The sequence below is a fragment of the Capra hircus genome, chromosome 28 (assembly GCF_001704415.2).
Source record: "Capra hircus breed San Clemente chromosome 28, ASM170441v1, whole genome shotgun sequence".
NCBI lineage: Eukaryota > Metazoa > Chordata > Mammalia > Artiodactyla > Bovidae > Capra > Capra hircus.
In genome coordinates this window covers 38,798,971-38,823,804 of record NC_030835.1, presented here as the reverse complement: position 1 = coordinate 38,823,804, position 24,834 = coordinate 38,798,971, and the positions used below count along the sequence as shown (strand labels likewise).

The 24,834-nt window shown below is 42.5% G+C and overlaps 1 protein-coding gene across 1 annotated transcript in view; it reads left to right on the top strand.

Annotated features, from left to right (window-relative positions):
* Positions 1–21,354, top strand: part of KCNK1 (potassium two pore domain channel subfamily K member 1) — a 70,585-nt gene extending 49,231 nt beyond the window's left edge. Inside the window, exons 2-3 of the mRNA XM_018042569.1 lie at positions 15,843–16,238; positions 20,460–21,354. Coding sequence (XP_017898058.1) covers positions 15,843–16,238; positions 20,460–20,719 — 656 coding nt within the window. The 3' untranslated portion in view covers positions 20,720–21,354. The remainder of the gene's footprint in view (positions 1–15,842; positions 16,239–20,459) is intronic.

Sequence of the window (24,834 nt, the reverse complement as noted above, 5' to 3'; positions counted from 1 at the left end):
AGAGTTTACTCTCTCTGCTTCTTATATACCGGCAACTTTACTTTGATGTAACCCTCACAACACCTCCTGGAGGTAGGAAGTGTTATTCATATTTGACAAATGAGGAAATGAAGGCATACAGTTTTGCAGGGCCAAACAACTAGTAAGAAGCAAAGTCAGCAAGAATTTCACCGTGTAAAAAAGATATTTTTATTGTGACTCAAAGAAAATCTCAGGAAATTTAACTATATTAAAATAATTTACCCAGCTTACTTAGCTTAACTTAAATATGACATGGTTCGACTCCTTGCGACCCTGTAGACTAACCTGCTAGGCTCCTCTGTCCACGGGATTTCCCAGGCAAGAATAATTGAAGTGGGTTGCTATTTCCTTCTCCAGGGGATCTTCTGACCCAGGGAGTAACCTGCGTCTCCTGCATTGCAGGTGGATTCTTCACGATCTGAGCCACCTGGGAAGCCCAACTATTAAATGGTGTATTTGTCCAGTTTCTTTTATGATTGGATTCTGCATAAGGTGCAAAACATAGGGTACAAATAAAATTAATACTAAACTCCAATTTTTTTTTTTTTTTAAGTAGAGCCAGGATTCAACTTTAGAACATCATATTCCTTGGCCCATTCCCCTAAGCCTCACCTTTAGTTTCAGTTCAGTTCCGTCTCTCAGTCAGTCCTACTCTTTGCGACCCCATGGACTGCAGCATGCCAGACTTCCCTGTCCATCACCAACTCCCAGAACTTGCTCAAACTCATATCCATTGCGTCGGTCATGCCATCCAGCCATCTCATCCTCTGTCATCCCCTTCTCCTCCTGCCTTCAATCTTTCCCAGCATCAGGGTCTTTTCCAATGAGTCAGTTCTTTGCATCAGGTGGTCAAAGTATTGGAGTTTAAGCTTCAGCATCAGTCCTTCCAATGAATATTCAGGACTGATTTCCTTTAGGATTGACTGGTTTGATCTCCTTGCTGTCCAAGGGACTCTCAAGAGTCTTCTTCACGAACACCACAGTTCCAAAGCATCAATTCTTCGGTGCTCAGCTTTCTTTATGATCCAGCTCTCACATCTATACATGACTACTGAAAAAACCATGGCCTTTAGTTTACATGTGTGATACTGTAAAGGACTTTTTTGTTTGCACCTTCCTCCCTGTGTTCTCAATGTTCGAGAGCCTCTAAGTCTTTAAAGTCTGATGGAAGAGAAAAAGAAGTTTGTTCCAGGAACCTCTGCCTTTCAAAAGTACAGAGATTTTCCTATTAAGGGGAAGTGGACACCTGTGTTTTCCTTACATAAAACCTTAGGACATCACTGCTTAGTTGGATACGACTGAGTGATTAACACTTTTTAGTTCTTCACTGGTAGCTCAGATGATAAAGAATCTGCCTGCAATGCAGGAGACCCTGGCTTGATCCCTGGGGATCCCCTGAAGAAGAGAATGGTTATCCTGGCCAGTATTTTTGCCTGGCGAATTCCATGGACAGAGGAGTCTAGTGAGCTACAGTCCATGGGGTCGCAAGCAGTCGGACATGAGTTAGGAATTAACATTTTCACACTTTTGTCTAAGGGAGGAGTGGTTTAGTCCAGCAGGTGCCCACAGCTCCCACACCTTTATACCATACAACAGTTTAGAACCACTGATAGTCTGGAGTCAAAGTGAAAGTGAAAGTGACTCAGTTGTGTCCGACTCTTTGCAACCCCATGGACTGGGGCCTGCCAGGCTCCTCTGTCCATGGAATTCTCCAGGCAAGAATATTGAAGTAGGTAGCCATTTCCTTCTCCACGGGATCTTCCCAACTCAGTCATCGAACCCAGGTCTCCCGATCGCAGGCAGATTCTTTACTGTCTGAGCCACAGTCTGGAGTCAAGCTTGGGATCAAGTAAGACCAGTGCTGATTACCTGCAGGGCTAGGGGTTGAAAATTCAGAGCCAGGTAAATGGTGTGTTGTCTCCTTGTCATCCAGCACTTTTTCCGTTACCTTTTGAGCCTGCCTTCCACAGGGCAAGGTACCCACTTGCCCTGTGGGTAAAAGAAACTAAAATCTGGATGTCTGCACAGCATCCATGCCCGGGGGAAATGCCTACAGCACAGATTTTCAAACCCTGTTGTAAAGGCGCATGACTGGGAGGCCTTTACAGTCTAAGAATTTTAAACCTCAGGGAAGTGATGGCCGCAAGATAATTATGTCAAACCTGAAGGCACACTTGAAGGAAGTGGCAGGTGGAAAAATCAATGCTTTGGTGAACAGATCAGAAAGCCTTCTTTAACATATTAGAACTTTCGGAAGAACCAGACTCTTGTTCTGATGCTTTCTTTGGTTTTTCTTCATCTTATTGTCTCATTGTCACAAATTTCTAAGACATGGTCAAAATGAGGGAGAGAGGAAACTAACAATAATAAAAAAGACTAACTAGGGACTTCCCTTGTGGTCTAGTGGTTAAGAAGCCACCTTCCAGTGAAGGGGACACACGTTGATTCCCTGGTGTAGGAAGATTCCACATGCCAAGGGGCAACTAAGCTCATGTGCCACAACTATGGAAACCCAGTCCCCCAGAGCCTGTGCGCCTCAAAAAAGAAGCCTCCACAATGAGAAGCCTGAGCACATGCTAGAGAGGAGCCGCTGCTTGCCACAACTGGAGAAGGCCCTCATGCAGCAACAAAGACTCAGTGTAGCCAAAAATAAACAAGTAAATAATTGAAATAAATAAATAAAAGATCAGTAAACACATGGTTCAAATCCTGCCTCCCTTTTGCACTTACTGTTAGGACTTTGGTAAACAGTTTAATCTCAGAGTTTCTTTTTCTGTTAAAAAAGTATTAGTCACTCAGTCGTGTCTGACTCTTTGCAACCCCATGGAGTATAACCCTCTAGGTTCCCCTGTCCGTGGAATTCTCCAGGCAAACATACTGGAGTGGGTAGCCATTCCCTTCTCCAGGAGATCTTCCTGACCTAGGGATCTTCCTGACCTGGGTCTCCTGCATTGTAGGCAGATACTGTACCATATAATCCACCAGGGAAGCCCTAGGTAAAATAGAAACTTACGTGCTTATCTCAAAATCTGATATAAAGATGAAAGAAGATGATGCTTGTAAAGCAAATGCCTGGGTCAGAACATCCCGAATGTTTTACATTCATTTTCTCTTTGGAACACTCTTCCCAGGACTGCAGGGGAGATGAGAGTTAACGAGGAACAAAAATGAAGGCATTTTAAAGATTCTGTAATTGTGTGTATTCCCTGACTCTTTCTACAGATTCCCAAGCTCATCTAGATTCTTCCTGGTTTGGTTGCTAGAATAAGTTCAAACTTACTACTGCTTGTAAGTTAGCCCAGTGGGCATGCTTCCCTAGAGCTAAGCTCTGGTTTTGTTCTCCTCCTGCAGGAAGTGTCCTTTTATTGTGCTGCTCTGGCATCTTGGGGCCATGCTGACCCTGCAGAAACTGCCCCTCTCAGGCTTAGCCAATTCCTAGATGGTAAAAGGCCCACCTGTTAGTGTGCTTTCAGATTCCAACTAGCCAATCCAGAACCTCTTTTATCAGGCTGTTGCTCTGAGATCCTGTCCCTCTGCCCTAGTGCCAGGAGATTACTTAAGAGCTGGACGCCAGACAGCTGGGCCCCCTGAAAGTATGTCAACTAGCCAGTCCTAAGCCTGTTTCCCCTGCCTTGTCTGCTCCCTCCTATCAGAACCCACAGTACAGGGAGCTGCTTGGAATTCTGGGAAAGCCGTACTAAAAACCCAGACTAGTCTGGTGATGATCTCATATCGGATAATGGGCCATGTGCTCCCTTCTTCTGCCTCTGGTAACCTAACAAGGGCATGGAGTGACTGTGTTCAGTGGATGGCCACTTGAGCAAGCTGGTGTTAGGAAACATGTAGAGAGATTATGACCTGATGCTTTTCACAGGAAACAGGTGGAACGATGATGGTTAGTGAAAAAATTGCCCTTGGCCACTGTTTCCTGGGCAGCACTACTATAGCATGTATTTAACGTATTCCTGCAAGTTTACTGAACGATGGCTGACCAGTGGAGCAGACCTGCTAGCATCTTGACCAAGTAAGGTTCAAGCTGAGCACCAGGTGGGGCAGAAGCTAGGCCACAGCCGGGTATCCACCAACTCAGCGAGAATAGTGGAAAGGAGGAGGAACAGTTGTAAAAGTGTCTGCAGTGTATTTATTCCTCTGAGAAATTCATTTTCATGAAGCAGGGCTTCATAAGGTGATCTTGGCTGGTGAGGATGTGCAGAGGCATGTGGGAGAAGACATTATAAGGATCTGTGTCTTAAAAATAGATTGAGGAACAAATCTGAAAATATGAAAAAGGGAATACGGAAAAGATCATTGTAATGTGAACTTTAGAGCTAAAAAGACCATTCAAGAAATTTAAAAATTAAAATAAGCAGTACAAGGGAAAAGAAATGAAACGGTTGGCATCTTAGATAGAATCCATATTCTATCTAAGCAGCTCCCATATTACTAGTGTGAGGGTAAAATGAATAAGCACATGCTTATTTTTTATGTTTTAAAATTTCATCAGCATGTAGTTGATTTGCTGTGTTGCTGTGTTAGTTTCAGGCGTGTCTGACTCTTTGCAACCCCGCGGACTGCAGCACACCAGGCTTCCCTGTCCTTCACTATCTCCCAGAGTTTGCTCAAACTCATGTTCATTGAGTCAGCGATGCCATCCAACCATCTCCTCCTCTGTCACCCCTTTCTCCTCCTACCCTCAATTTTCCCCAGCATCAGGGACTTTTCCAGTGAGTCAGCTCCTCACATCAGGTGGCCAAAGTACAAGCTTCAAGCCTCACTCCTTCCAGTGAATGTTCACAGTTGATTTCCTTTAGGATTGACTGAAAGTTGTTAATGTTTAGAAAAGAAAGCATTCATAGTAGGAATCCCTAAATTGGCCAGGTAGCTCAATAAAAAATTTAAATTGGAAAATTAAACATTTTTGATTGGACAGTTCAGAACAAAAGGTCAATAAGCAGGTAGTAAACAGTGAAAAATTGCTTGTGGAAGCAGAGTCATCAGAAAGAAGACAGTAGAACAACCATACATGCAATATACTGTTTATGACAGAAACCAGCTCAGACTGTTTTTCTGGAAGTCTATATCTGTGAAGCTAAAGACTTAGAAAAATTTCAGGAACTGTTGGCTGCAAACTCATAATAATAATCCTCTGGAGACCTAGAGCTGAAGAGACGGTAGGTGGTTGAAAAGACCTTGGCTTCATTGGTATTCTTTAAAGTTTCCCAGTGTACTTTGTACAATGTACAGTTTTGATTGAAATGTTCGGCTGACTTTTATATTAGCCTCTTAGGAACCGAACTCATCCTCTGGGCCAGTGGACAGCCTGTCTCATTTGACCAGTGCCTCTGCCATTGTGTGTTTATTTGCAGACAGAATGCCAGATGGAGTTACCCACATCTAACAGTTAAGGGACTTCCTGGTGGTCCAGGGGTTAAAAATCCACCTTCTGATACAGAGGATGTGGGTCTCATCCTGGTTGGGGAGCTAAGATCCCACAGGCTGGGAAGCGGGAAAAAAAAAAAAGTTTTAGCAATTAAGTAGGAATATAGGAGTTCTATTGGACCCTATTCTGTGTTTGTATCACTGTTAGTGCCGCAAAAACAGTACTTTACAAGGTCACCACATGTTTGTCATGATTTCATGTTTCCATGTCCTATTCTTCATTGATGACCATTTATCATAATGGTTCACCCATATGGCTTCTAAGTTGAATTCAAGAATCTGGGGCCCGTGTGGCTTGTACTCACATTCTCCAGGCCTTAATGGTTTATGTGCTGACCTGCCTCTTGACTCTAGTGTAACCCCTGCCATTTTGTGTGTGGGTCACACAGTCCTTTGTCTGTCCGCTTCCTTCCAGAGTCTCATCTCATGTTCAGGTCCACAGAATCACTGGGAAAAAACCCAGTGAGCTCAGGCGGCTCACAGTCTAGTGGGAAAGAGATGTGAATACGCTAAAGTCCAGGATTGCAAATGAAAGTCTTTTTAGGAAACATTGAGACCTACTTCAGTCTCTCTACCGGGGCTGACTTCAGAGGTGGATATTCTTCTTGTGTAGTTTTCTTGTTTTAAAAGCATGTGTCAAGCTAACTTAATGGGAAATGAATATGTTGTATCATAGTAAATAATGTGACTAAATGACAGTATTTTTTTGTTTGTTTTGGACACACCACATGGCTTGTGGGAGTTGAAGCCTGGCCCTGGGCAGTGAGAACTTGGGAGTCCTAACTACTGGATCGAGAGGAAAGTCCTAAGGCTATTTTTTATTTGGGCAGGTTAACGGTGAGCATTACTTCTCTCAAAAGTATCAGGTACACGTGACAAAATTGCACATTTGTGACTTGCTGTAGTGAACAAAATAGGAGCCCAGAGAGAGCCCTGATTCAGGAGGATGTAAATACAAGAACAGCCAGCAGGCCCTCTCTCCAGCACAGTGGGGCCCAGATTGGATGGTAGCTAGCCTCCTGTCAGGGCTATTCTAGTGAAAGTGACAGAAGCCAATAGAAAGCCCAGAGATAAGTCTACGCACCTATGGACACCTTACCTTTGACAAAGGAGGCAAGAATATACAGTGGAGAAAAGACAATCTCTTTAACAAGTGGTGCTGGGAAAACTGGTCAACCATTTGTAAAAGAATGAAACTAGAACACTTTATAACACCATACACAAAAACAAACTCAAAATGGATTAAACATCTAAACATAAGACCAGACACTATAAAACTTCTAGCGGAGAACATAGGCAAAACACTCTCTGATGTAAATCATAGCAGGATCCTCTATAACCCACCTCCCAGAGTAATGGAAGTAAAAGTAAAAATAAACAAGCGGGACCTAATTAAACATAAAAGCTTTTGCACAACAAAGGAAATTATAAGCAAGGTGAAAAGACAGCCTTCAGAATGGGAGAAAATAATAGCAAATGAAGCAACTGACAAAGAATTAATCTAAAAAATATACAAGCAACTCCTGCAGCTCAATTCCAGAAAAATAAATGACCCAATCAAAAAATGGGCCAAAGAACTAAACAGACATTTCTCCAAAGAAGACATAGAGATGGCTAACAAACACATGAAAAAATGCTCAACATCACTCATTATCAGAGAAATGCAAATCAAAATAAGCATGAGGTGCGATCTCACACCGGTCAGAATGGCTGCTATCCAAAAGTCTACAAGCAATAAATGCTGGAGAGGGTATGGAGAAAAGGGAACTCTCTTACACTGTTGGTGGAAATGCAAGCTAGTACTGCCACTATGGAGAACAGTGTAGAGATTCCTTAAAAAACTGGAAATAGAACTGCCATACGACCCAGCAATCCCACTTCTGGGCATACACACTGAGGAAACCAGAATTGAAAGAGACACGTATACCCCAGTGTTCATTGCAGCACTGTTTATAATAGCCAGGACATGGAAGCAACCTAGATGTCCATCAGCAGATGAATGGATAAGAAAGCTGTGGTACATATACACAATGGAATATTACTCAACTGTAAAAAAAAATGCATTTGAATCAGTTCTAATGAGGTGGATGAAACTGGAGCCTATTATACAGAGTGAAGTAAGTCAGAAAGAAAAACAATACAGTGTACTAACGCATATATATGAAATTTAGAAACATAACAATGACCCTATATGCGAGACAGCAAGAGAGACACAGATGTAAAGAACAGACTTTTGGACTATGTGGGAGAAGGAGAGGGTGGGATGATTTGAGAGAATAGCACTGAAAAATGTATATTATCACATGAGAAATAGATCACCAGTCCAGGTTCGATGCATGAGAAGGGTGCTCAGGGCTGCACTGGGATGACCCAGAGGGATGGGATGGGGAGGGAGATGGGAAGGGGGGTTCATGATGGGGAAGACATGTACATCCATGGCTGATTCACGTCAATGTATGGCAAAAAACACACAATATTGTAAAGTAATTAGCCTCCAATTAAAATAAATAAATAAAGTGACACAAGCCAATCTGGGAAACTGTCACTTGGGAAACTGTCATCAATTTTACCCCTACATCCTACCCTCCCCTACAGGTACAGAATCATAACAGGAAACCCAGACATCGGAATTTCATTCCAGAACCCTGTTTTTCTTTTTTTTTTTAATTAAAAAAAATTATTGGCATATAGTTGATTTATTATACTATGTTAGTTTCTGCTATATAGTGAAGCAAATCAATTATCAGTTCAGTTCAGTTGCTCAGTTGTGTCCGACCGTTTGCGACCTCATGAATTGCAGCACGCCAGGCCTCCCTGTCCATCACCAACTCCCAGAGTTCACTCAGACTCACGTCCATCGAGTCAGTGATGCCATCCAGCCATCTCGTCCTCTGTTGTCCCCTTCCCCTCCTGCCCCCAATCCCTCCCAGCATCAGAGTCTTTTCCAATGAGTCAATTCTTCTCATGAGGTGGCCAAAGTATTGGAGCTTCAGCTTTAGCATCATTCCTTCCAAAGAAATCCCAAGGTTGATCTCCTTCAGAATGGACTGGTTGGATCTCCTTGCAGTCCAAGGGACTCTCAAGAGTCTTCTCCAACACCACAGTTCAAAAGCATCAATTCTTCAGCGCTCAGCCTTCTTCACAGTCCAACTCTCACATCAATACATGACCACTGGAAAAACCATAGCCTTGACTAGACGAACCTTAGTTGGCAAAGTAATGTCTCTGCTTTTGAATATGCTGTCTAGGTTGGTCATAACTTTTCTTCCAAGGAGTAAGCATCTTTTAATTTCATTGCTGCAGTCACCATCTGCAGTGATTTTGGAGCCCAAAGGAATAAAGTCTGACACTGTTTCCACTGTGTTCCCATCTATTTCCCATGAAGTGATGGGACCAGATGCCATGATCTTCATTTTCTGAATGTTGAGCTTTAAGCCAACATTTTCACTCTCCTCTTTCACTTTCATCAGGAGGCTTTTTAGTTCCTCTTCACTTTCTGCCATAAGGGTGGTGTCATCTGCATATCTGAGGTTATTGATATTTCTCCTGGCAATCTTGATTCCAGCTTCTGTTTCTTCCAGTTCAGCGTTTCTCATGATGTACTCTGCATATAAGTTAAATAAGCAGGGTGCCAATATACAGCCTTGACGAACCAGTCTGTTGTTCCATGTCCAGTTCTAACTGTTGCTTCCTGACCTGCATACAGATTTCTCACGAGGCAGGTCAGGTGCTCTGCTATTGCCATCTCTCTGAGAATTTTCCACAGTTTATTGTGATTCACACAGTCAAAGGCTTTGGCATAGTCAATAAAGCAGAAATAGATGTTTTCCTGGAACTCTCTTGCTTTTTCCATGATCCAGTGGATGTTGGCAATTTGATCTCTGGTTCCTCTGCCTTTTCTAAAACCAGCTTGAACATCTGGAAGTTCACGGTTCACATATTGTTGAAGCCTGGCTTGGAGAATTTTGAGCATTACTGTCCTAGCGTGTGAGATGAGTGCAATTGTGTGGTAGTTTGAGCATTCTTTGGCATTGCCTTTCTTTGAGATTGGAATGAAAACTGACCTTTTCCAGTCCTGTGGCCACTGCTGAGTTTTCCAAATTTGCTGGCATATTGAGTGCAGCACTTTCACAGCATCATCTTTCAGGATTTCAAATAGCTCCACTAGAATTCCATCATCTCCATACATATATCCACTCTGTTTTAGATTCTTTTCCCATATAGGGGGGACTCTGTTTTTTAAGTTCTTTTTTAAGTAGACCTAGCCTTGCTCAATCTTTTTTGCCCCAAAATTATATGAAAAATTTAAGGAACACCAAACACGTAAGGTATTGACATTTTGCTAATTACTTCCTAGTTTGTAAAAAAATTTTAATATGGTTGCAAGATTTTAAAATATGAGCATTGCTTTATGATTTGTCTGGGGAGTCAACTGACATAACTTGAGTAAATTATTCACCACTTCATTACAGTTCACTGGGACTGAAGGTTTCCATCGGGTGCATTCAACAGTCTATCCCAAAAAAATTGCTGTGTGCTCAGTAGAGCATTGCAAGTGTAGAGACTGCAGATGAGATGTAAATTTTACATTATACTGTCCATTAACAAAAATTGTATATTATTTATTTTAAAATATATTGTCTATTCATTTGGACGTGCTGGGTCGTAGTTGCAGCATGAGGGATCTTTAGTTGCTGCATGTGGGGTCTAGTTCCCTGACCAGGGATTGAACCCAGGCCCTCCACACTCTCAAGTGTGGAGTCTTAGCCACTGGACCACCAGGGAGGTCCCAACAAAAATTATTTATGCAAACAGAAGGAGAAACTGGCTTTCAAGAAGCATTACACTTCAAAAGAATAAAATACTTAGGAATATTTCTACCTAAAGAAACTAAAGACCTGTATATAGAAAATTACAAAACACTGATGGAAGAAATCAAAGAGGACACTAATAGATGGAGAAATAGATCATGTTCATGGATCAGAAGAATCAATATAGTGAAAATGAGTATACTACCCAAAGCAATCTACAGATTCAATGCAATCCCTATCAAGCTACCAGTGTATTTTTACAGAACTAGAACAAATAATTTCAAGATTTGTATGGAAATACAAAAAATCTCGAATAGCCAAAGCAATCTTGAGAAAGAAGAATGGAACTGGAGGAATCAACTTGCCTCACTTCAGGCTCTACTACAAAGCCACAGTCATTAAGACAGTATGGTACTGACACAAAGACAGAAATATAGATCAATGGAACAAAATAGAAAGCCCAGAGATAAATCCACACACATATGGACACCTTATCTTTGACAAAGGAGGCAAGAATATACAATGGAGTAAAGACAATCTCTTTAACAAGTGGTGCTGGGAAAACTGGTCAACCACTTGTAAAAAAATGAAACTAGATCACTTTCTAACACCACACACAAAAATAAACTCAAAATGGATTAAAGATCTAAACATAAGACCAGAAACTATAAAACTCCTAGCGGAGAACATAGGTAAAACACTCTCTGACATAAATCACAGCAGGATCCTCTATGACCCACCTCCCAGGATATTGGAAATAAAAGCAAAAATAAACAAATGGGACCTAATTAAACTTAAAAGCTTCTGGACAACAAAAAAAATTATAAGCAAGGTGGAAAGACAGCCTTCAGAATGGGAGAAAATAATAGCAAATGAAGCAACTGACAAACAACTAATCTCAAAAATATACAAGCAACTTATGCAGCTCAATTCCAGAGAAATAAACCACCCAATCAAAAAATGGGCCAAAGAACTAAATAGACATTTCTCCAAAGAAGACATACAAATGGCTAACAAACACATGAAAAGATGTTCAACATCACTCATTATTAGAGAAATACAAATCAAGACCACAATGAGGTACCACTTCACACCATTCCTAATGGCTGCAATCCAAGAGTCTACAAGCAATAAATGCTGGAGAGTCTGTGGAGAAAAGGGAACCCTCTTACACTGTTGGTGGGTATGCAAACTAGTACAGCCACTATGGAGAACAGTGTGGAGATTCCTTAAAAAATTGCAAATAGAACTGCCTTATGACCCAGCAATCCCACTGCTGGGCATACACACCGAGGAAACCAGAATAGAAAGAGACACATGTACCCCAATGTTCATCGCAGCACTGTTTATAATAGCCAGGACATGGAAACAACCTAGATGTCCATCAGCAGATGAATGGATAAGAAAGCTGTGGTACATATACACAATGGAGTATTACTCAGCCATTAAAAAGAATACATTTGAATCAGTTCTAATGAGATGGATGAAACTGGAGCTGATTATACAGAGTGAAGTAAGCCAGAAAGAAAAACACTAATACAGTATACTAACACATATATATGGAATTTAGAAAGATAGTAATGATGATCCTGTATGCAAGACAGCAAAAGAGACACAGATGTGTAGAGCAGACTTTTGGACTCTGAGGGAGAGGGGGAGGGTGGGATGATTTGGGAGAATGGCATTGAAACATGTATACTATCATGTAAGAAACGAATTGCCAGTCTATGTTCGATGCAGGATACAGGATGTTTGGGGCTGGTGCACGGGGATGATCCAGAGAGACGATATAGGGTGGGAGGTGGGAGGGGGGTTCATGTTTGGGAACTCATGTACACCCGTGGTGGATTCATGTCAATGTATGGCAAAACCAATACAGTATTGTAAAGTAAAATAAAGTAAAAATAAAAATTAAAAAAAAAAGAGGTGGCAAGAATACATGGAAGAACTGTACAAAAAAGATCTTCACGACCCAGATAATCATGATGAAAAAAAAAAAAAAAAAGAAGCATTACACTTCAGTGATATTTAATCTCTTAGTGGGAACATACTACCGACCAAGAAAAGGCATTACCAAAGAGAGCCATCCTAAAGTCTTGGAATGATTATCTCAGTTGCTTGGAGATGACATTTTAGTAAATTTAGTAGGATTCTGATAAATAAGATTCTAATTCTGTTGTCATTTAGGAATAAAAATGATAGCCTAAAGTATTTTAAAGCTGGAAATTATTTCCCCCCCCCCTACTGTTACTGAAATCATGTAGTTTATTGAAACAAATGGTATACAGAAGAGGTGGGCTGTGTGATATGGGAATGTTAGACTTTGGGTGAAGATTCATAGCAATGCCACCAAACAGTAATAAACTCATGGGCTTCAAGACTTTTTGCTAGTCTAACAGATTTAGCCAATCTTATGTTTTCTCTGCAAAAATGCTACCAAAGTAATCCATCCTTTACAGTCTGTGCTTGATTCCCATTGTCTCCTGGTACTTTCAGTCAAAGGTTCGCTACCAAATTTGTGAATCACTTTCCAGTTGTCTTTGTTATGTTAACCACAGTTTCATTATCCTATTCTATTTCCAGATCTCTGACCATTAAAATATCCTTCCTCATTAATGCCTGGCCTGGTTCCAGTCGGCCCCAATCTTCTGTGATGTGAACTGCTTTACTCACAAACTCTTAATTCCTGTAATGTTTTTCCTCACAAGTAAAGCTTTCACATTTCTCATGCTTCTTTCTTTTGCATGAATATTATTCAGCAAGCCTTCTCCATCCTCCATACTACTGTCTGGAAACCCTAACTGGCTTATCTCCCTCTTTAACCGCGCCTAGAATCAACCGAAGCATTCCAGGAGCAGCTGCGTGTTCGAGGACCAGATGGATTTGGGAACTAATGCTCAGAACAGTGGTTCTCAGTCCTTCTGAATGCCTGAGCTTTGGCATCTCTTTACAGAAAAAATGCACGTGTGTGGAGATGTTCAGTTCAGTCGCTCAGTCATGTCTGACTCTTTGCGATCCCAGGGACTGCAGCATGCTAGGCTTCCCTGTCCATCACCAACTCCCAGAGCTTGCTCAAACTCATATCCATCAAGTCAGTGATGCCATCTAACCATCTCCTCCTCTATTGTCCCCTTCTCCTCCTACCTTCAATCTTTGCATCAGGTGGCCAAAGTATTGGAGCTGCAGCTTCATCATTAGTCCTTCCAATGAATATTCAGGATTGATTTCCTTTAGGGTAGACTGGTTGGATCTCCTTGCAGTCCAAGGGACTCTCAAGAGTCTACTCCCAACACCACAGTTCCAAAGCATCAGTTCTTCAACGGTCAGCTTTCTTTATGGTCCAACTCTCACATCCATACATGACTGCTGGAAAAACCATAGTTTTGACTATATGGACCTTTGTCAGCAAAGTAATATCTCTGCTTTTTAAAATGCTGTCTAAGTTTGTCATAGGTTTTCTTGCAAAAGGAGCAAGCATCATTTAATGTCATGGCTGCAGTCACCATCTGCAGTGATTTTGGAGCCTAAATCTCTCACTGTTTCCATTGTTTCCCCATCTATTTGCCATAAAGTGATGGGACCAGATGCCATGATCGTAGTATTTTGAATGCTGAGTTTTAAGCCAGCATTTTCACTCTTCTCTTTCACTTTCATCAAGAGGCTGTTTAGTTCCTCTTCACTTTCTGCCACAAGGGTGGTAGAGATGTTCAAACTGATGCAAATTCAGTAGTTCCTCAGACTCCCTATTCATCCATAACCTTCTAGGATTAACCACCCTGACTATTGTGCTGAGGTCGTGCATGGGAATAACCAGAGCAATCTCTTACGGGCCACATAGACCAGGGCCTCACCTGGAAATTGATAGAAAGCAGACAACCAGGAGGTCTGAAGCTGAAGGTTTTTATGAGTTCTCTCTAAGCAGGATATATTTTAGAAATCAGATTTGAAAACCACTTTTCAGTTAAAACCCCATGAGTGGCATTTTGTTTTTGTTTTTTCCCCAGAAGCCTATTTCACAAAAAAGAAAATGCTTTTAGTTGGCTTTTTCCTGAACTGACTTGTCAGACATGTTAGTCCTTTCAGGATGAAGGCCTTGTGAGATTTTAAAAACAGCTCACTGGCTTCTCTTTTGCTAGCATTTATCAGATGAAGCGTCTCTTGACTGGCTTGATTTGGGAATGTCTCAATTCTAGTAGAAAATAAAAGAGAACTATGTTGTGACCACTGGTCCTAGCATGTGAGTTTTGGGGAATCTATGGCATCTTAGAACCTACAGAAATGACAAGGGGGAGACAGTACAGTTTCTAAATGTGCCATTTAACCAGATAATTGAACGAAATATTTGGGAAGAAGTGCTTAGCCCTGTGACCCAGCATCCTTTGATGTTCATTTATCTTCCTCTTTCTCTTTCTTTTTTAAAAGTATTGTTTATTTATGGCTGTGCTGGGTCTTTGTTGCACACGGACTTTCTCTAGCCTTGGGGCTACTCTCGAGTTGCGGTGCAGGGCTTCTCATTGTGGTGCCCTCTCTTGCTGTGGAGCACGGGCCGTAGCATGTGTTGGCTTTAGTACTTGGAGCATGGAGGCTCAGGAGTTATGGCTCTTGGGCTCTAGGGCACGAGCTCAGTAGTCGTGGCCCACGGGTTTAGCTGCTCCACAGCATATGGCATCTTTGACCAGGGAGCAGAGTTGTGTCCTCTGCATTGGCAGGTGGATTCTTAACCGCTGGACCACCAGGGAAATCCTGTCTTTCTCTTTTTCCATGTCTGTATTCTCCTCGAGTCTTCCCTGTCTTCCCACTGTCCACTCGTCTGCCTGGTACTAGTGTTTTGGAAGCAAGTGTGTACTGGCTTTGGATCCTAATGAGGCTCCTGGGGTGGGGGAATGGAAGGGGAGCAGGCTGGGGAGGGGAACATCCTCCTGGCAAAGTAGGTACCCCTGTCATGAATTTTCCCTGATGGCCCAAGACAGGGAGGAGTTAGCTCCTTCACACACAGAGCTTCTGCTTCAGCCTAGCAGTGAACTCAGAACAAGGCTTGATGCGTCAGGAAGAGCTGGGAAGATTTGATCCAGGTCAAATGTATGGCACCCATTGTTGAATTATACTGCAGTGACAGGATAGCACCTTTCTGTTTGCTTGTTGCTTTGGGCTGTGCTGGATGTTCATTGTGTACACAGACTTCTCTAGTTGAGGCACACAGGTTTAGTTGCCTCACGGCGTGTGGAATCTTAGTTACTGGTGCAGGGATTGGTCCCCTGCATTGGAACGTGCATTCTTTACCACTGGACTTTTCAGGGAAGTCCCAACAGGATAGAGCCTTTGAAGCACCAATCTGAATTTTATCTGGCTTTTTTTTCTCTTGGATGTGAGGGGCAGAGGAGTGAACGAGAGGCATGTGTTTTGTTTTTCTATTTTTGGCCATGCCATGGAGCATGCGAGGTCTTGGTTCCCCAACCAGGGATCGAACCCTTGCCCCCTGCAGTGGAAGCTTGATGTCTTAACCACTGGACTGCCAGGGAATCCCAGGTGTGTGTTATTTACGAAGGTGTTTTCTACCTCCTCTCCTTGCAGGTTACGGCCACACCGTGCCCCTGTCCGATGGGGGCAAGGCCTTCTGCATCATCTACTCCGTCATCGGCATACCTTTCACCCTTCTGTTCCTGACGGCAGTGGTCCAGCGTGTCACCATCCATGTCACCCGCAGGCCAGTCCTCTACTTCCACGTCCGCTGGGGTTTCTCCAAGCAGGCAGTGGCCATCGTCCACGCGGTCCTCCTCGGTGTGGTCACTGTGTCCTGCTTCTTCTTCATCCCGGCCGCGGTGTTCTCTGTCCTGGAGGAAGACTGGAACTTCCTGGAGTCCTTTTACTTTTGTTTCATCTCCCTGAGCACCATTGGCCTCGGAGATTATGTTCCTGGGGAGGGCTACAATCAAAAATTCAGAGAGCTCTACAAGATCGGGATCACATGTGAGTATCCGAGTTCACGGACTCTGTCCCAGGGCTCTGTACTTCCACGCTTTGCCTCACCCACTCAGTGATGAGAGTCACTCGTCAGAGCCCTGACTGCTTTCCATGGATGAATTTTCCATTTTGCCACCTTCCCATAACTTTCGTTTCATCATGATTTCCTTCAAAATTCTGTATGAAAACGTCTTGTTATTATTGAGAGTTACTTTTCCCAGGCACAGAAAAGTATTGATCAGTTTCTTACTAGTAATGTAATAGTCATTTTAAATGACAGTAGAGGACTGCACCTAAGCACACAAGTAAGAGTGCACCACACAAAGTAAGTTGCTGCTGAACTTTTTAACAAAGTTGCTCTACTTTATTAAATATTTTAAGCTCAAGGACACCAGAGCTAGGATAGCCTGTTAACAATCCATTACGTTCTTTCATTAACCAGGAAAATCGTAAAGCAGTTGCTTATCTCGTTCATCCATCTGGTTCTTTTTTGAAGTTAGAATATGTTTGCTGCTTTCAGAATTTTTATATGTGTAGGAACAAAATGGTGAATTCATTGTTCAGTGAAGTTCTTGGTGAAAATGAAAAAGAAAAAAGAATTTTATACGTGGAAAATAGGCATTAAAATTCAGATGCCCAGTGACATTAAACTTTGAAGCAATTTTTTTAACTTCAATATAATACCATGGGAAACTTATAAATCCATTCATAGAAAAATATTTATTTTTGTGTGTTCCTTTCCTGTCTTTTCACAAGGCATAAAATTACATCATACTGTACATACAGTTTCCATTTCTGCCTTCCTAAGTATTTTTCAAGACTCCGCTCGTGGCCGTGTCTTCTAGGAAATCAGAGTACATAACGCAGGCAGTCAGATGTTCTGTCCTGGCCCCATCCTGTGGTCTTAATGACAACAAAATGTGTAGTTGAACTACATGTATTTTTAGCATTTCCATTAAACCATGCTCACTCAGGACACAGCCTTCACTCATAAGTGCCCAGTGCTTTCAGTAATGCCTGGCTACCATGCAAGTTCAATAAATATTTACCGAATGGTTACCAGGGTGATTTCGAATTTCTTCTAGTTACCATATTTATCTTTACTATCCACGTATTATTTTACCAGGTGACTGTACCATCATCTGGGGCTTCCCAGGTGGTGCTAGTGGTAAAGAATCTTCATGCCAGTGTAGGAAACGTAAGAGACGTGGATTTGATCCCTGGGTCAGGAAGATAGCCTAGAGGAGGGCATCACTTCAGTATTCTGCCTCGAGAATTTCATGGACAGAGGACCCTGGCAGGCTGCAGTCCATGGGTCACACAGAGTCGGATATGACTGAAGCAACTTGGCATGCACGCATCCATACTATCATCTAGTCCTACTTCTGTTGTCAAATATTTAGATTGCTTCCAATCTAAATATTGGCATTGTAAATTACACTGCAGTAAATACTTTTGTGTGTTTAACTCATTTTTCTAGTTTATTATCTTTCCAAGAAGTGGACCAGCTGACCCAAAGTGAACATGCCCTTTGATGACTCACAGATCGAGTTGACCTAGTGTTTTCCAAGTGGCATCATGAGTTTACGGTGTCATCAGAATTACCTAATGCAAGTCTTTCTTGTCTTGCATTAGGGTAAAATGTTACCTCCTTATGTGAATTTAGTTTTTTTGTGACTTGAGGCTTTCTTGATGGCTCAAATGATACAGTCTGCCTAGTGTATGAGACCTGGGTTTGATTCCTGGGTTGAGAAGATCCCCTGGAAAAGTGAATGGCAACCCAGTCCAGTACCATTACCTGGAGATTTCCATGGACAGAGGAGCCTAGTGGACTTCAGTCCATAGGGTCTCAAAGAGTCAGACACAACTGAGCATGCGCATACAGCACATAAACTTACCTAAAACACATTTTCTCCTTCTGCATCACCACATATACCTTGACAGTGACCTGAAGACCAGGCTGGTCCTGAGGATGCTCGGTGTCCTGGGCTAGATGATGGGGCAGGAAAAACTGGCCCCATCCTGCACCTTTCTCTTCCTACCTTTCATTCCCCTCAGCCCTACAAGGTCCTTACATGGATGTGTGGACTCACTGCCTTGGTAATACAGCCATGTTCCATCAATGTCCTCTTAAAAACATTTGCCCCTGGGCCTGGGTGCATGTAGGGGAGCACACCAGTGATGCAATGCCCTTTTGGGATGGTGGACCCAGGATAGAGACCCTTGCAGGTACCATCACCCCTATGAGGTGGGGACATTGTACAGAGAATTTCCAAGTTTTAAATACATGGAACATAATCTGGGGTGGGGGTTGGCATGGGGTCCCAGAGGGCAAGCCCCACTGGCCCTGCAGACTCCTCATTCCATAGAAGAGGCATGATCAGAGTGAAAGGCCCAGTTTAAGTCCATCTGCATTGGAAGGCAGATTCTTAACCACTGGACCACCAGGGAAGTCTGGGAAAATAGTAATTTTAAGTTGGTTCCAACATGTTTAAAATCAGTTTTCAGAAAAAAAAAAAAAATTCATCAGAGACAGGAACAAAAAAGTGAAAGTGAAAACTCTAAGAATAACAGAAGTCCCAATTTCATGTCCCATGGTAAAATGTTTGAAGATTTTCAGAAAATAAATGAACTTGGGAAGCCAGAATTGGTAGCAAAATAGGAACAAGGAAGTCATTCATGGATGCAAAGTGGCAGGTTTCTTAGGCTTTAATAATAATATAGCATATTAGAAATAGCAGTGACATTGTTAGCTGAACTAATCCACAAATCTCCTTTTCCTTTATTCATTATTTAGTCAAACTCTTCAGTGCTGACAAAAATATCCATGGGATTTCAGACAAAAGCTGTGGAATTCTAGCCTATCCACAAACTAACATACCTTTGGAACATTTATTTGTTCCACCCAGTACATCCCCTATGTAGAAATCCTTAAAAAAAAAAAAAAAAACACACACACACACAGCAAAGTGATCTTTTACATACATGCACGTATGTGCTAAGTCACTTCAGTAGTGTCAGATTTTTTGTGACCCTATTGATTGTAGCCTGCTGGGCTCCTCTGTGCATGGGATTTCCCAGGTAAGAATACTGGCGTGAGTTGCCTTTCCCTCCTCCAGGGTATCTTCCCAACCCAGGGATCGAACTTACGTCTCCTGCATTGGTAGGCGGGTTCTTTACCACTAGCACCACCTACATATATATACGTGTGTATACACACACATACACACATTCATTTCTATTGTGGTTTATCACAGGATATTGAATATAGTTCCCTGTGCTGTACAGTAGGACCTTGTTGTATATACTAGTTTGCATCTGCGAATCCCAAACTCCCAATCCATCCCTCCCCCAACCCCCTCCCCTAACCTCCCCACCCCCATCCCCCCCTCGCCCCTTGGCAACAAGTCTGTTCTCTATTATGGGTCTGTCTGTTTTGCAGATAAATTCATTTGTGCCCTATTTTAGATTCCATGTATAAGCGATATATGGTATTTGTCTTCCTTGTTCTGATTTACTTCAGTTTGCGTGACAACCTCTAGGTCCATCTGTGAAATGGATCTGTGGAACTGCAGATGAGAGTTTCATTCTCTTTGACGGCTGAGTGATATCCCATTGTGTGTATGTACCACATCTGCTTTACCCATTCATCTGCTGATGAACATTTAGCTTGTTTCCATGTCGTGGCTATTGTGAACAGTGCTACTATGAACACTGGAGTGCATGAACTTTTCAAATTATAGTTTTCTCTAAACTATAAGCCCAAGAATGGGATTGCAGGGTTATATGGTAGCTCTGTTTTTAGTTATTTGAGGAACCCCCATACCGTTTTCCAGTTGTACCAATTTACATGTTCTCAAACAATGTAGGAGGGTTGCCTTTTCCCCTCACCCTCTCCAGCATTTGTCATCTGTAGACGTCTTAATGATGATGATTCTGACTGGTGTGAGATGGTACCTCACTGTAGTTTAAATTTGCATTTCTCTAATAATTAGCAATGAGACACATCTTTTCATGTGCCTGTTGGCTCTCTGTATGTCGTCTTTGGAGATATGTCTCTTTAGGTCTAGAAGGTTAAGTCCATCTTCATTTTCCTCTGGATCATCCTTCTGAGCCATGGAATTCAAAACATGCCCAGAAATCAGAGGAGGCAATGGCTTGACCCATCAGCAGAAAGGTTGTGTCATGACTGGATCTCACTGAGTCACTGTTATTTCTCTCACACAGGTTACCTGCTCCTTGGTCTTATCGCCATGTTGGTGGTTCTGGAAACCTTCTGTGAGCTCCACGAACTGAAGAAGTTCAGAAAAATGTTCTACGTGAAGAAGGACAAGGAAGAGGATCAAATGCACATCATAGAACACGACCAGCTGTCCTTCTCCTCCATCATGGACCAAGCGGCTGGGGTGAAGGAGGACCAGAAGCAGAACGAGCCTTTTGTGTCCCCCCAGCCACCCGCCTTGGCCGATGGCGCCGCAGACCACTAGAATAGGGCTTTGCTGGACCGTGCCAGGGCACAGGCTCAGGGCGGTGGGAGGAAGCTTCGCTTGTTCATTTTGATGAGGATGTAAAAGCAGTACTTTTTGTAAAATGGAACAAAAGAAGCTTTTATTCCAGAAGACTGTCTAAAATATGAGAAAATGGCATCTGTACCTGTAATTCATCTGTGACAAAATTATCTCGACTTTACTAATAGTAGAAGAAGAAGACTTGAAGCAGGGTGCCGTTGTGGATAGAAACAGATTTTATACTTTTCATTGGGAACTTTGGGATTTGCATTTGAATTGTTTAGCTGATAGTTAAATAGTGACATTTATATTTAAAGCAAAAAAAAGGCATAGAGATGTGTTTTATAAATAAGTTTATGTGTGCTGGTTTTGCATGTACCCATCTGAAAATCATTATTTTTGTAGACTCTTAAGTTAAACCTACTATTTATAATGACTAGATAACCATTAAGTGTACATACAGATATAAATATGTTTATATTCTGTACATACGGTTTAGGTCACCAGTTCCTGGTATACTTCTTAACCCAAGATTGTAGAGATTTTCCCTTTTGATTTCTCTTTATACTGAAGAATCAGAAGTTGCTGCAATAAAATAAGTGGATTAACACATTGATGCGTGAATTACTTTAGTATTCTGTTACAATAAATATTTCTGCTCACTTGGAATAGCGTGATCTCAAATGTCTACAATGTTTGTAAACGTTTCTCTGGAGGTAAACAGGTAACGAAGCATATGATTTTGTTAAAAAGTTAGGATACTTTATTTTGAAAGTACGTGATGATTTACAGTCAGCTAATACTAAAGCATAGGACCCAAACACAGAAGCCCCAAATGAACATACTCTGTCAGATTAGTCTGAGAGGTTTTTTTAGTTTATAAGCTGAAATAAGTAAAATTGTAGCTGGTTGCAGTCTTACGCTTTAATATATCAAGAAAAGGTTCCCCCCACATAGATAATATGTATGCACTCCTTTGTAGAAACCATAAAGGCAGCATTCAAATACTGTACTCCAAATGCAGGACGCTATTGGGATTTTTTTTCCCTCATCTTTTGGCTGAGGCATGCAGGCATGTTAGTTCCCTTACCTGGGACGGAACTCATGCCCCCTGCAGTGAGAGCATGGTGTCTTAACCACTGGACCACTAGGGAAGACCCTGCTAGGAATTTTAGAAGAGAAAATTAGGCCTTGTATGATAATGAATGCTCCGTGACCCGCTAACCAAGTCCCGTCTCCCGTTGGAGCTGCCCAGGAGGTGGTACTTGAAGTGTTGGTAAAATTCAGCATCGCCGATGAACAGCTGAGCAGAGCATCCTTGCCTTGGGGCTACTTTGGCAACCTCTCTACTGCCTCCTTAGCCATCAAACATCGTATCCCCTGACTTAGAACAAGGGCCTTCTTTATAGTATAAAATCCCGTCTGAGAGCAACAAAACCACAGGAAGGAATGACATCCCCTCTGTAGCGCCCGGGACCCCAGCTCCTGTGATGGGGAGCTGTCCTCAGTGGATCCTTTCTAGTGTTTAATTCAAAACATGTCCTCCTGTCCCTCTGACCCGGGTTGTGCTGGCTGTTAGCATATGTTGCCTATGTTCCTGGCTGTCTCCACAGTGGGAGACTGCTCACACTGGGTAGGTAGGTAATTGGTAAAGGGAGGAACTAGAGACTCCTTAGAGGATACATACTTCATGGGCAGGCCTGAATTTGAGAAGTTCATGGGATCAGAATGCTTGGTACCGTGCAAAGATGCTGAAGAATAAAATTGGAAAAAAAAAGGTAGATTATACCCACGGAATGTCATTACATTTTAGTCCAAGCAGGAAACTGATGGGCCACCACTGCCTGACTCTTAATCTGAGAGGGGAGTGCAAAATACAAAAAACAAGGAAGAGCCTGAAGGGAAAATTCTGAGTCAGGGTGTCAATAAGCAGTGTAATACTTCACTTTGAAAGCTTCTGTGAATCTGCAAAGAATATACTTACTAGGCCTTAATACCCTTCACATTGTTTTTGTTTTTTAGTATTTGTTTGCTTCCCTGGTGGCTCAGATTGTGAAGAATCTGCCTGCAGTGCAGGAGACCTGGGTTCGATCCCTGGATCAGGAAGATCCCTGGAGAAGGGCATGGCAACACACTCCAGTATTCTTCCATGGACAGAGGAGCCCAGCAGTCTACAGTTCGTGGAGTCTCAGAGTTGAACACAGCTGAGCGACTAACAGGCAGTATTTACTTTTCTGGCTGTGTCACGTCTTAGTTGCAGCACGCAGGATCTTGGCTACATCAAGTGGGATCTTGTTTGCAGTGCAGACTCTAGTTGTGGCTCATGAGCTCAGGAGTTGTGGTGCACGGGCCTAGTTGCTTCCTTGCATGGGGGATCTTAGTTGCCTAACTAGGGATTGAATCCACGTCGCCTGCATTGCACGGTGGGCTCTTAACCACTGGACCACCAGGGAAGCTTCCTGTTTTTGTTGTTTTTAATGTGAAACATAAGGTTTAAAAATGGAGCAGGTTTTGCCTCCCTGTCAGATATGAAATGTAAGGGGAAGTGCATTCCCCAGACTTTATTTCTGTCACTGGCCGGGGGACAGATGATGCACTGACTGGGCTTCTGAGGGAGGGGGAAGCTGTGTCCTGCAGAACAGAAGCAGGATCCCCTGGGCATGGGGTAAGGAAGTGGGAGGCTGGGCAGAGAGGCTCCGTCAGAACTATCATTGGAACCTTCTGGTTGGAGATGAGCCACTGTGAAGTCGAAGGTCAAAGAAGGTGGATTCTGAAAAAAAAAGAATCGAAGCATGAAAGAGTATAAACTGAAGGACTGAAGTCCTGGCAGTATTTGAGGCTGAGTTCTTAAGAATCCCACGGAACACCCTGAGGATAGAGATATGGCAGGGATCATTGTCCTTTCTTGTGTGAATTTAACGTGTGTGTGCATTTAAAGTCACATGTGTCCAGTAGGTATGTTGATTTTGGAGCAGCAGATACACTGAACATTAGGAGAGAACTGTGTCTCAGAAAAATAGCTGCCCAGAAATCAAAGGGACTAGAGACCAAAGCTTCTCCTGTGGCTCAGTGGTAAAGAATCAGCTTGCAACGCAGGAGACACAGGAGACTTGGGTTTGATCCCCGGGTGAGGAAGATCTCCTGGAGAAGGGAATGGCAACCCACTCCAGTATTCTTGCCTGGAGAATCCATGCAGAGGAGGCTGGTGGGCTACAGTCCATGGGATCGAAATGAAACAGACACAATTGAAGCGACTTTGCACTCACATAGACCCAGGCATTAGAGTCTCCAAAAGAATCTTTTTTTCCCCCCATGGATAAAAGTATTTTTTGCTGTTGTTGCTGTAGTTCTCTTTATTTTATCTATTTTTTAAATAAATAAATTGGAGGCTAATTACTTTACAGTATTGTATTGGTTTTGCCATACATTGACATGAATCTGCCACGGGTGTACATGTGTTCCCTATCCTGAACCCCCCTCCCACCTCCCTCCCCATACCATCCCTCAGGGCCATCCCAATGCACCAGCCCCGAGCATCCTGAATCATGCATTGAACCTGGACTGGCAATTCGTTTCACATATGATAATATACATGTTTCAATGCCATTCTCCCAAATCTTCCCACCCTCTCCCTCTCCCACAGAGTCCAAAAGACTGTTCTATACATCTGTGTCTCTTTTGCTGTCTTGCATACAGGGTTATCGTTACCATCTTTCTAAATTCTATATATATGTGCTAGTATACTGTATTGGTGTTTTTCTTTCTGGTTTACTTCACTCTGTATAATAGATTCCAGTTTCATCCACCTCATTAGAAATGATTCAAATGTATTCATTTTAATGGCTAACACTCCACTGTGTATATGTACCACAGCTTTCTTATCCATTTGTCTGCTGATGGACATCTAGGTTGCTTCCATGTCCTGGCTATTGTAAACAGTGCTGCAATGAACATTGGAGTATATGTGTCTCTTTCAATTCTGGCTTCCTCTGTATGTATGCCCAGAAGTGGGACTGCTGGGTCATATGGAAGTTCTATTTCCAGTTTTTTAAGGAATCTCCACACTGTTCTCCATAGTGGCGGTACTAGTTTGC